Here is a 13637-nt window from a genome sequence, read left to right on the forward strand (position 1 = left end):
GGTTTTCGTTACAAATAAAACTTATGGATATTTGTAAGAATATATTTTTCTTAGTACGAATATTTTCTTTTGTTCGTGAAAAATCACTTTGTTCAAACGAAGACTTTATGTGTGTCACAATTTCTTTAATTTTCCTAGAAAGAGTAGGCTACTTTTTGTGGATTTTCACAAATTGTCAAGACCTTTTGCAACTTTCACGAAGATTTTTTACATGTAAAGTTAAGCTAGACCCAATTGAGTAGGTTTGCTTGACTTTATTGCAGTTTTTAGGATATCCAAGCAGGCAAGATTAGCTATATGATCAATGATCATATTTGTAATGGCACTTTATGGCTTTTTTCATGGAGAGAGATTTGAAGATGTAGAAATACCAGAAATAAACAAAAGTTAGAAACGTAGTGACCGACAAGACAAATCGGTAGGATGTCTATTATTCATCTATTTTTTATTTTCGGTATCAAACAAACATGTCAAACATTTTATTTATGTTTTTGAAAGCCATTTTCAGGACACTTTTTGTGTTTCTATAACTTGTTTGATTACTAAGTTAGTTGAAAATAACTGCAAATTTTTACAATGCTTTTTAGTAAGTTTTAGAAGATATGCTTGTTTTTGAATAGACCATTTAATGCTAATTGCAGTCATTGATTTAAATGTAGTATATTATAACTTTTTGCTAGTATTGTATGACAATTTTTATTCGTGAACAAACTTTTGCACTCCAAATACAAAAACAAAACTTACAGACGAACACGAAGATTTTGTTCACTTAAAAAAACAAAAACACTTAAATCCTTTTTTTATTTGTGAAATTTTAACTGTTTGCAAAGCATTTTGCAAAAAGTAAAATCTTTGTGTTTCAATGTTTCAAAATAGTTGCACAAAGCTTTCCGAACGAAATATTTAACCGTTTGTCCTATGGGGAGGGTCAGTGAGGGCTTGGTAGTTTTCAAAGCAATATCACCTAAGATCTACGCGATCAACATCTTTGAAATTTTCTAAAAATTATTTAGCCTAAGTATTTATTCCGCTTAAAATGACGTTGCTTTTGTCTATAGTTTTAGAGATATGACATGCTTTCCATAATATACTCTGATATTTTAACTTGTTACTAGCTAGTTCTTTTGTTTTCAAATTACTGTATAAGGGTTTAATCGAATTACCGAGCGCCACCGTACGTGGAACTGCGATGCAGATATCTCACGAGTTCGCTTTGTTGTAAAGCATTCAATCGTAATGATTCTGCCTTTTGTTTGCAAACTCGAGTTTTGAGTTGCTTTGATGAATCTTTTAATTACATCTGAGTTTCTTTAAAATTATCAGAGAGCATACTATGGGCCATGTTGAAAAAGATGTCATTTTACATTGCTTTCTATAGCCAATACATTCTGTTTCCAACATCTAACAAAGAAAAGTAGGAAAATTCTTGACGAAACTCGGTTTATCGAATAAAACAAACCTACTGATGCTGATAAATGATGAACTTTTTGTTGATTTCTTATTGGAAAGCAACAAGGAGCGAGTTCTTCACCTACCAATAAACTTCTGCATGTACCGATACACACATTCATATTCACACAAATATTTATGGATGTTGTTGAAATGTTTTATAAAAACGAGCGATTGAAAGATACTGAAAAGAAGTTGATATCGGCTATAAACTGCTCTGGTTTTGTGAAAAAACACGCGCAGCTACATTGTTGTGGTTTGACAAGCATTGCACATATTGTATCAGTACTGAGTCTTTACCTAAATGGTAATTTTGCAGTTGTTTGAGAGATACAAAATTATTTTTTCTCTACGAGGATCCAAAGTTTTGATATATCTCAGCTGAAACATTATTAAGATTAACTCAATATATTCAAACCTTTTATTCAAATGTTGGTCTTTAAAAGCTTATTTTCACAAAAGCTTGCTTCAAAACGGTGTAGGCCTATATATTTTTTTTCCAAAAATTTTGATGCTTATGTATGTCATTTGGAGCAGAGTTGTTTGTTGGCTTAAAAGAATCTGAAATCAATACCTCATTTTTGCAACGTATCGTAACGTAATCTATCAGTCAGCAGTTCTGGTACTTTTTTGTTTTCAAATATATTTTCGTGACAAAAGATTGGGTTTTGTAGCAACGCCATCAACAGAAAAGTTGCATTCTCTTATTGCATCTAAATACCATACTCACTACTCAGTATACTTTTGTAAAGCATTGCTGCACAAAATAAATATCTGACGAAACAAGGAAAATATGTTGAATTGAATTAATTTTTATACGGAACGCTTTTCTTGTCTCCTAAAACTAATTAAAAACAAGCAAAAGTAAGTATATTGAGATTTATCTAGGTTAGCATAATGAAAAATGATAACATTATATAACAAAAAAGTGCTCGAGTTGATTTTCACAGCTTTTTAATCCTTCGCTATGATATCAATTATAGTTTCTATTAAAAGTAACCTTTTTTTTCAAAACTGTGGTTTATTCAAGAATATAGCCTAATACTTTGTAAATGTAGTGCATTTTTACGTTTCTTCTTCGACTTTTCACAAGCAACACTTTACACAAAGCAGCTTTAGTGTGAGCCTACCCAGTAATGTCGATAACTTACTTCAAGTGTACCAGAAAGCTGTGGCTAAAACTTGATTCCTATTTATCGAAATGTTTGAACATTGGGAACAGCAATCACTTTGTTCCGAATCAGCAAATCACTTTTTGTCATTGGTTTAACGTCTGCAAACGTCTGAACTGATATAAAACAAAATTAATTTTCTGGGTTTTTGGTTTGGAAAAACATCTTTATGGTGTATTATGACGTAGTCTATCAATCAGCAGTAATGTGTGCGCCTTTTTGTTTTTAAGTGTGTATCTAATACTAACGATTGGCTTTTGCAGTCACGCCGTCAACTGCAAACTGCATCTAATATGCTATTTCAAAATCTAAAGGGAAAGAAATCTTCTAATGAGTAAGAAATAGCTTGGTACTTTTCACATCGATTCAACGTCTCTAGACGTTGAAATAATGCTATGAGTGACTGAATAAGCTCGCTTGGATGTGCTACAAAATACAAAGTGTTTCTTGATCATGTTTCACCAAATTAGACTGTGTGAGTTTGAAAAGAAAACTGAACTAAAGATAATGGGCACAAATAAAATGTTTACTAAAGCTCATTGCTTAATTTAGTTCTAATATCAAGTAACGATAGTACGTTTGAAAAGTGTAGACTATAACACGTGGCTCAAAAATAACTTGAAACAGTCCTTTTTTGCGTTGGTTTGATCTCATTCTCTGCAAATGTTGAGTCATAGCAAAAATTTTTTGGAATGCCTCCGGCAAAACAACGAGCAAAGGCAAGTCGGGCATCAATTACGATTTTATTGCGTGAAGTGTGGACGACGTCCACGCGTAAAATATTAAAATCGAACACAAGAGAATTGGCTCTTCACACTCAGTTATAAGGTAATTAAGAACCAATTTCTCAAGTCAATAAACAAATATGACAAATCATCAAATTATTTGATTATTCAAGTTGCACTTTTGGATAAATTGCAAAATATTTTCGACGCTGTGTTGTCAGATAAATTATCTGCACCATGATTGATCTATATCTTGCGTAGTTTTTGAGTTACATGAGCTCAAAGTGCTAGAGTCGCACCGACTTACCCATTAGCAGGTCAACTGCCCTAAAAACGTTACAGGAAATAGGGTTAAACACCAACAGCTTACGAATCACGAACATTTGTGTTTGTGCGAAGAGCATAGCAGGCGTTTCAACCATTTTTCTCCTGATGTATTTTTTTGTCATTTAGATTCAAATTATTAGCAAATGGGAAAATTTTGCCCTCAGCCTTCCTCAAATTTGTACAAGTTTGGCTATTTAAAACATTGTCAAAAAATAGATTATTGTAGAAATATTGTTAACCTACAGTACTTGGTTTGTCACTAAAGAAGTTAAAATATTTCGAAGTTTCAGTTCATTTTTTGGTTTTTAAAAGCCTAGGTTTGATTGAAGGTTATGGTTAAATAGGCCTTTAAAGTATGCGTCTTAAACAAAAAGCATTTTTGGAGTAAAAAAATATTCAAAAAGCGATCAAAACGTGGCAAAAGTTGTCAAAGTTTTATGCTGCCAAGGTAAGCATCAGACCACCATGATCATTTTTTAACCTGTTAAGTGCGTATGACGACAATTGTCGTCCGAGACAGTCGCTCTTGCTGTGCATAAGACCACAATTTGTCGTTTTCGTGATCGCAGCTATTCATGGCGCTTTTAATTTCGCTTTCCTCTATTCGCTTTGTCTGGAAGCCGCAATTATGAAGTGTGAAGAAACATAGATGCATTGTTTACACTACAATAACGATTGTAGCCTGACGGAAATCATTAATCCTTAAATCACTCTATTACAATATTAGGTAGCTTCTGCATTCACCTACAATATAACCACAATTGCAGGAATAAAAAGATTTCATCCTAAATGTTTTTTTTTCTGAAATGGCTTCCCTCCGCTGTATACAATTCGAACCACATCAAGCGCGTTCAGTCAGTGTGAAGTCATTTTGATGCAATTTTGCAAGCAGTTTCAGAAATATTTTGTTATGGTCGAAAATATATTTTGTAACATATAGTCAACAAAACAATAGGGTTTTGTGTCGCTGCTAATGTTAAATCAAGCGTCAGAAAATGATACAGTTTGACTATTTCCAAACTAAACTTACGTGTACTCTGTTTGGTGTCCTATAGGCCTAAATGCTTAGAAATTATTCTGTTCTGTGAACTGATGTATTTTTTTCTTCATAATAAACAACTAGTTGAATAATTTCACAATGGTGAAAGGTATAATCACTTGAGAGTAATGCGATTACACCAGAAAACAATAGTCCAGCAGGATAGTCGATGAAAAGGTAAAGTAATAGACACAAAAAGGAAATTGAACAAAAGCGTATTGTGCTGCGTCATGGGGGTTCCCCAATATCATAGCAAGCAATAATGCGACGAAAAATACTGCGAGTGATCAAATTAAATACGCACAGTAAGGAGAGTTTCGAATAATTAATTACGCACTTAACTGGTTAATATTAATTATGCCACTATTGTTAAACTATTCATTTCATTTCGAAGATTTTTTCTTAGACTAAGTGATTTTGGTTCTCCTCCAAAAATGCCTCTTTAAATCCGTTACTGCTCTTGGCTTTTATTCAAACATGGCCGTAAACTTTGCTCATTTCAGTCTTTTGCTGAAGAAAATTAATGCAATTTATTTTCAAGCACTAATTACAATACCAACGAGGTTTTGTCTGCTTTACTAAAATTAAGGTTAGTCAATGTTTCATACAGTATAATAGTATGTTTAGAATTAAGGATAGAATGTATGTGCTCTTTAAATCTGAGGCAATGACATAGGTATTAGGTAGTTCAGTATAGTTGGTGCGATTTTTTTTACCTGAACCAACTTTTTTTCAACCAAAGGTTGCGCAATGTGTATTTTTATAATTTAAAAATATTACCATATAAAGGCCAGTGACGTTCGGTGGCTTAAACCGTTGGGAAAGCAACTTGGAAATATGCTGCAGCAAGGTAGTAGGAACGAAGGACATAACCGTCGGGCGAAGCCCGAAGGCGTGTTGCCAAAGGCAACACCTCCAGCGGGGGGTCTGGGGGGCCTCCCCCTGAAATTTTTGAAAAACACTTCCAATTTGGTGCGCTCTGAGAGCATTTCAAAAACAAATCAAAAATAAAAATCTGTCAAATTGTGCTTCGCCTATGTCGTGATCATACATCCATTTAATGTTTAGAAGTCATAAACAGTCTTAATTTTAACGTTGCAGGACCAAAATCCTGTGTTAGACATGGAATAATAGTTGTCTAAATTCGTCATGAATTCAAGCCCTGTTTAATTCGTCATGAATGTTCATTCTCAGATATTCAGTTAGGCCTATACTACAAAAACTAACACTTAGGCCTAAACATTACAACCGCAAGCAATTTGTACAAAAAGCTGGATAAGTTTGTCTCCTGCGTATAGAAGCTTAACGAACTAAATATTGCATCCGCACCTGAACGTTCATTGGCGAAGTAACGTTATATCAACGCTGTAAAAAGGGCAAAGGCATGACTATGAAAGCTAGTAGGCTAAAGTACATGGCGAGGAGACATCAAAAAACAGCAACAAGCTTTTTGGCATTATGATGCTCTGCTGTGTACCGTGACGAGAGACCATTCTGACGAGTTAGTCTAGCCGGTCTAGCGAATGTACGCATTGACGTCACTGGGAAAGCAAGTCTCACCATACCATAAACATAACACATCTGATTGGCTAAGCAGCTGGTGACGTTTTGCAAAACGAGTGATGATTGGATAAAACGAAGGCGTTTTTTGACATTTTTGAACCTGGGAAAGCAACTTTGATAGTTGCTTCCCTGGAGCTTCAGTGGTTGTTTCTGACAGAAGCGTTTGCGTTAATTGGCATTTATAGGCAAGACATGCGGTTTGGTGAGGACTTAGACTACTCACAAGCGTTACGAGTAATTCTAGTCACGAATACAGTAATTTTCAAGTTAAAATAGACGTGATAAAAATAATAAGAAGTTAAACCTAGAATTCAGTCATTATATTTTGCATAGTTTTCGCTCAGGTAAGCACTACTTTCCTTGCTTTCCCTCACCGATCGTCACTGATAAAGGGTTTATTTCTTATAAAAATTTATGCTTTCTTGTTTGGCTTATCTCATTGAGCATACAGTACTTTAAAGATAATGCAACTAGGAGGCCTATGTAATGAAAAGTTGCAAGTAATTGAAGAGAAATACCGGTAGCCTGTACCCAAAAACAATTTCGCACTATAGCTTGGTTTGACTTGTGTGACATTACGTTTTCTGAGATTTGCAGGTGCGCCCTGAAATAAAAAATACACTGGCGTAGAGTATTGCAGAAAACGTTTAAATTTATATTATAGGCCAGGGGTTTCCAAAGTCCAGTTTACTGGCCAAATCCTGCTGTGATACGTTTTTTGTATGGCACGCGCCGGTTGTTACACAATGTGTTATTTTTTGTGGTCCACAGACATACAGAAATCAACAACTTGCATCTTTTAACAAACAATTGAAAATAGCAGACACATTTTGTTACAAACGTAGCTTTGTACAAGACATTTTCAAGCTTTGCGAGATATCTCTGTTGGCAGTGGGTGTGTTGACACAAAAATATATTAAACAATCCTCGTATCTCTCGCTAGCGACTTGAACGACCGTTTTAGGGATTCGGCCGCAATTGATAAAGACTTATTGTTATTTACTTCTCCCTTTTGCTTGAACCCTGATGGGACTCCAGCCACTTGAAGCTAATTGAGCTGCAAAACACAAACCAAAATGCAAACGTTTGCAATGAAAATGTTGAGTTTGTTTGGCTCAACATATTTGTGTGAGCAGACGTTCTCCGTTATCACATTAAGCCCTAACCGCTTGAGATCAAAACTGAGCATCTTCTGCTTTTGTGATGTTTCACGCTTGTCTACCCCTAACCAGACTTGACCCGTGTGTTGAAATCAGGACGTCAGTTTCATACTTTACATTAACTTACCTGTATTTTATAAAGTTGTTGGATGTTTCAATTTCTAATAAAACGCAGATAACTTAGGGTAGTACATAATCTAACTTATCATATACTGTGATCTGTGATATATGTGCAACAAAATACTTAAACCTGCATATTCCTTTGTAGCGTAAAAATGACATTACGTGACACAATATTACGGTATACATAGGCAATTGTTTTTCTGCAAAACCAAATTATCAGACTTTGTTGGCCCTCTGGCCCTTCCGCATTATCAAATGTGGTCCGTCTGGAAAAACGTTTAGACGCCCCTAATATGTAGCCTTTACTTCAGTTCATTGCATTGTTGGAGCAATCTTATTTAATACAATTTTAATTTTCAGTGTAGATAAAGTTAGATTGTAACTTAATACAATGCTTGAATTACCTTCATTGTCATTAATCTTAAACAACTTTACCAATTGGTCTGTTTTTGCAATATTTGCTGCTGTGCTTTACCATTGGTGGAGACCAGCTCATCCTAATTTTCCTCCTGGGTACAGAGGTTTTCCATTTTTGGGTATACTTCCATACCTCGGAAAGAACCCGGAAAGAGTGCTAAAAAAATGGAGTTTACAAATGAATCAACCAATAATATCAGTGAGACTGGGTTCTAGGGATGCTGTTTCTTTGAACACTATGGAAGCCATAAAGCAGGTAAGTCCATTGCCAGCAAAGCTATATATTATTGGATGGTTTTCATCTTTATTCATGATGCTTGAGTGGAGTGAAACTGTTCGAAAGGAAACCCTTTCAAAACGAATTTTTGATTTTACTTCAACATTGTTTTGTCTTGGTTTTATTTTAAACTCTAAATTATTTATTTTGTTATGTATCATTACAAAACTTTGTACGACCTGTAAGTTTTTTCTTATCAATGTTTGAACTCTGACTTCGCAGGTCCTCGTCAATAACAGCATCAAAGCCGCAGGAAGACCAGACTTGTACTCCTTTATACAAATATCCAAACAAAACGGATTACACTTTGTAAATTTTAGTGACACCCTTAAAAGACATAGGACCTTCGCTTTGACACACTTCAAAAAGGGGTAAATTGAAACGTGGCATAATATGACATCATATGTTAGGCTACTTTTTAGATTTGAAAAATTAACTAAGCAGGAAATTAGAAAGTAAATGAGGTGTAGCCTACGTATTGTTCATATTACACAGTGCATACATAAAATTTCATTCCATCTTTGACTATTATTGAATATATATCTGGCAAAATTCGTTTCAAGACGCAACGCACTCATTAGTTGAATCGACAAAAATGCAGCAGCATTATGGCATTGTAACAAAAAAATTGAATGAAGGTGCGTATATCGCATATCTGGGAGCAGTTTGGAGTGTTCTGTGAATTTTGAATTATTTTATGATGACAAATATATTGATGACTCACTCTAATGATATTTTTAACAATATAAAACAAAAATGCTCTTGACTGCTTAGTGCTACATACTACATTTCCTGTGAATGTAAATCGCTTTCTGCAAAAAATATTCAAAGTGTTATTGATTTTATTGGATCATTTTCAAATAATAAACGGAAAAGCTGTTCACTTTTGGCAAGTAGATTCACATCTTCTTAAGGGCTTTAAAGTTATTGGTGCAAGACTGCAAGATCGATCACGTATAGAGTTTTTGTGATCAACCGCTTTTATGCATAGTTTGAAATTCTTTTAGTCCTTCGTTTGCTGAATGCAAAATACTTCAGACGAAAATGCTCCATATTAAATTTGATGGAACATTGCCATTACTAAAAAATGGTTTTGATGCACCTTTGAGCGGAGGAACGTCCGTGTTTATGTTACACCAATAACGAGCAAGCCAGTGAAGCGATGGAACTTTCGCAAGGCTGCTTGGAAGCGCTACGTCACAATTACCAACCAGTTTACTATGGAGCTTCCTCCCCCAAACGCTACTAACGCGGATAAAGCCTACCAGGACTTCTGCGACTTAACCATCTACGCTGCAAGAAAGTGCATTCCTCGTGGCTGCAGAAAACTACATATCGTGCTGGGATAAAGAATGTGAAACACTCTTCCGCACCACACAAGCCTCCATTGGAAACGCATCTCACTTAGCTGCCAGCAAACTGATCACAAGGCTTGATAGCGATGGGAAGAGACGGTCCAATACATCGACTTCACCCACTCAAGCCGTAAAGCATGGTTCACGATTAACAGGCTAACTGGCAGGTCCAGACAACCGCTTGGAGAACGCCCCATTACAGCCAACTACATTGCATCACAACTTGTGAACAATGGGGTATACCCCTTAGGGGATGAAAGTAAGGCTCGCCAAGTGGCTAAGAAAGTGTCTGAACTGTGGTAGATTCCAACATCACCTGAGCAAAACATATCCCGAGACTTCACCCTTGAAGAACTCCAGCATGCTCTAAACCTCCTAAAGCCAGGCAAAGCACCGGGCCCAGACCATATATGCCCAGAGTTCATCTTCCACGCCGGTAAAGCACTAAAATCTTTCCTGCACGCTTTCCTCTCCTCCTGCCTACGCCACCTAAAATTACGCAGAACCTGGAGACGAGCTGACGTCATAGCCATACCAAAGCCTAACAAGCCCCTGGATGACACTAGAAGCAACCGTCCTATCTCACTTTTATGCATCACCTATAAAATCCTCAAACGGCTCATCCACACCCGAGTCGATAAAATCATCGACCCATTCTTATCACCAGAGCAAGCAGGTTTTCGCTGTGGCCGATCAACTGTAGAACAGGTCACTCGCATGAGCCAAGACATAGAGGATTGTTTTGAGGAAAAGAAAAAGACTGGTGCCGTGTTCATTGATGTCACTGCAGCATATGACACAGTGTGGCACCGCGGCCTCGCTTGCAAACTTCTTCACCTTCTTCCCGACCGGCACATGGTCAGAATGATTATGGAGCTTGTCTATAACCGCAGGCCAAGACGCCTCAAGAACGGAGTTCGCTAGGGATCCGTCCTGGCTCCACTCCTTTTTAATGTTTACATCCATGACCTTCCACCAACAACATCTAAGCTGTATGCCTATGCTGACGACCTGGCTATGGTGCATAATGCTTCGGAATGGTCCCCACTGAAAACGACCTTAACTCAAGATATGGCTAAGATGTCAGACTACCTCCTCAAATGGAAACTCAAGCTCAGTAAATCTATAACGGTGTCGACCGCTTTCCATCTAAACAACAATGAAACAAAGCGTGAGCTGAACATCAATATCGATGGAAACGTCCTGCCCTTTAACCCCACACCAGTCTACCTCGGTGTTAGTTTGGATAGAACTCTCACGTACCGACACCACTTGGAATCACTCTGCAAGAAAGTGACATCACGCGTTGCTCTTATTCGTCGACTGGCAGGTACGAGCTGGGGTGCGACAGCAACAACTCTGTGCACCACAACACTGGCTCTTGTCTATTCCACCGCGGAGTACTGTACCCCTGTATGGTGTCGTAGTGCTCATACTCACCTGCTCGACAAACCCATCAACGACGCCTTGAGTATTGTATCGGGATGCCTGAAACCTACACCTACTGATTTTTTACCAGTTCTTTCAGGCATTGGCCTTTCTGAGCTTCTCTGCAAAGCTGCCACACTCTCCCTGGCTTGCCGGTCACTGGAGCCACACCACGCGCTCTACAGCTACATCACCAGATCGGTAATAAAGAAACACCTCAAATCGAGAAGCCCCTTTGTTGCTTAAGTACTATCCTTGCTGGAGCCAGTGTTGGGCGCGATAACTCATTTTTCAGTTAAGCGATAACGATAAACCATAAACGAAAAATGCCTAAAGCGATAACGATAAACGATAAATCAAAAAAAGTTAAGCGATAACGATAAACGATAAAGTTATCGCCGATAATGTCCGATAACGATAATTTTTTTTCTTGAATAGCTCTGCCCCATGCCATGCAGCACGAACTGTTTTCATCAACATGACGAAAAATCGAACATAATATACTGTAAAGGGACAAAAAATTTTGTAAGTTATGCACGAATAGAATCGCAACAGCGGCAATGAATATCGAATCTTCGGTGTATGGTCTTTGGTCGACACTCATTTGGTCGACAGATATTTGGTCGACAGGACGTTTGGTCGACAGACATTTGGTCGACAAGACATTTGGTCGACAGGCATTTGGTCGACAGACATTTGGTCGACAGGACGTTAGGTCGACAGAACGATTCATTTTAGGGTTAGGGTTAGGTTAGGGTTAAGGTTAGTTAAGTAACCCTAACCCTAAAAATCGTTCCTAAAAATCGTTTTGAATCGTTCTGTCGACCTAACGTCCTGTCGACCAAATGTCTGTCGACCAAATGTCCTGTCGACCAAATTTTTTGTCGACCAAATGTCTGTCGACCAAACGTCTGTCGACCAAATGTCTGTCGACCAAAGGACTGTCGACCAAATGTCTGTCGACCAAATGACCGGGTACCGAACCTTGAACCTCTTGATCCAGAAGCAAACCACTGCGAGGTAACCGCCGTGCTTATAATTATACCTTCAGATACCAGTTGGATGCTTTTATCAATTAAGTTACACTGCCACTTACGTGCAGTAGGCAAAATAATTAAATCAAATGAAAATACCTTAAAAAACTCCAGACTTTGTATTTTGCTTTCTGCTTAAAGGGCTGTTTACAGCAAAGTCAGCAATAATCGAAAAAATTCCAAAAAGACGCAAAATGCTTGAAAACTTATCAGTAATCTTAAGCGTTATTGGTAGTAAAAATGTGCATACTGTGAAATCCATCAAGCTTGTCAAATTAGTCGTGTTTGTTTTAGAACAATAACATAATTAGCGTGATTTACTGATAATTTTAGATATTTTTTTTTTAGTTTTCTTTGTGAACACCATCATTATCGCCGATGAATTATCGCCGATAATGCACATCACTGGCTGGAGCACAACACCAGTGCCTCACCCTGGATCACCAATAACTGGCAAGAGGAGTGGACACACAACACTTCCAGACTCCACACTTTTGTCTCCGACGCTGGACCCATACCACCAGGAAAAGAGCTCAGCCGACCTGCCTGGGTACGGTTGAATCGCCTCCGCACGGGTGTTGGGCGCTTCGCTTCCTTGACGCACAAATGGGGCCTATCAACATCTGCGGTATGCAACTGTGGTGCAGAGGAATAGACAGCAGACCACATCCTCTACCACTGCCCGACGTTTACTCTTCCAAGGGAAGTTGGCCTGTCAACGCTGGAGGACTCTACAATCCAGTGGATGCTCGAAGAATGCCCTGACATTTGACCCCAATGAATGTAGTCCAAAAACCAACCTCTCATAGGAAAGAAGAAGAACACAAGACGAGATATGCAAGTTAAAACAATAATTCAGAACAAGGCTGTATACTATAACAGCGAACAACTTGCGATTCGCTAACCATAACGGTGTAGTCTCCACGCTAGCCATTACAGACTATCCGACAAGACGAACTATATTGTAGGCTACTTAAAAAATAAAATTAACAGGATAGCTACTTCACATATTTCCAATTTAAGGTTTTGTGTTGAGAATTGTATGTGGTTCAACGCCAGTTAGTAACTTGTAGGTTAATGAATGACGGTGTGGCTAATACATTTATATATATTTCAGTTTTGGAGCCGGTGCAGATGCGATTGAAAACGCAGTGAACGAAGAAGTTTCTTGTTTCATAAAGTATCTTCAAAATTTTCCTCAAAAGCCATTTTGTCCTAACGTGAATATACACTACAGTATACTAAAACAAAAATAACCTTAATAATTATTAATATATCATGCACTATTTGGAATAATATATTTTGAAATAACATTGACTGTTTCCAGATAACTCGACCTGTTCACTGATTAAAAGCATGCAAATCTACACACAACATATAACCTGCATTTTTTAGTTTTTACTCTATCGATTAAGTTGAATAATGATAGGCTTATAGATCATACCGAAAACAGTAGTTTTGGTAACTTTTTAAGCACTCATCCTCTTTTACATTTGTTCATTTCAATTTTTAATTTCGTGTTTAAAAGCTTTATTTTTTAATTTGAAGAACTTTTTTTCTGAAAAGGC

General features: G+C 37.3%; 1 protein-coding gene across 1 annotated transcript in view; it reads left to right on the plus strand.

The window, feature by feature from the left end:
* The first annotated feature begins 7949 nt into the window (after positions 1 to 7949).
* Positions 7950 to 13637, plus strand: part of LOC145788381 (cytochrome P450 2J6-like) — a 48630-nt gene continuing 42942 nt past the window's right edge. Inside the window, exons 1-3 of the mRNA XM_082600150.1 lie at positions 7950 to 8231; positions 8475 to 8623; positions 13187 to 13289. Coding sequence (XP_082456276.1) covers positions 7950 to 8231; positions 8475 to 8623; positions 13187 to 13289 — 534 coding nt within the window. The remainder of the gene's footprint in view (positions 8232 to 8474; positions 8624 to 13186; positions 13290 to 13637) is intronic.

The sequence above is a fragment of the Aplidium turbinatum genome, chromosome 2 (genome assembly GCF_918807975.1).
Source record: "Aplidium turbinatum chromosome 2, kaAplTurb1.1, whole genome shotgun sequence".
In the NCBI taxonomy this organism is placed as follows: Eukaryota; Metazoa; Chordata; class Ascidiacea; order Aplousobranchia; family Polyclinidae; genus Aplidium; species Aplidium turbinatum.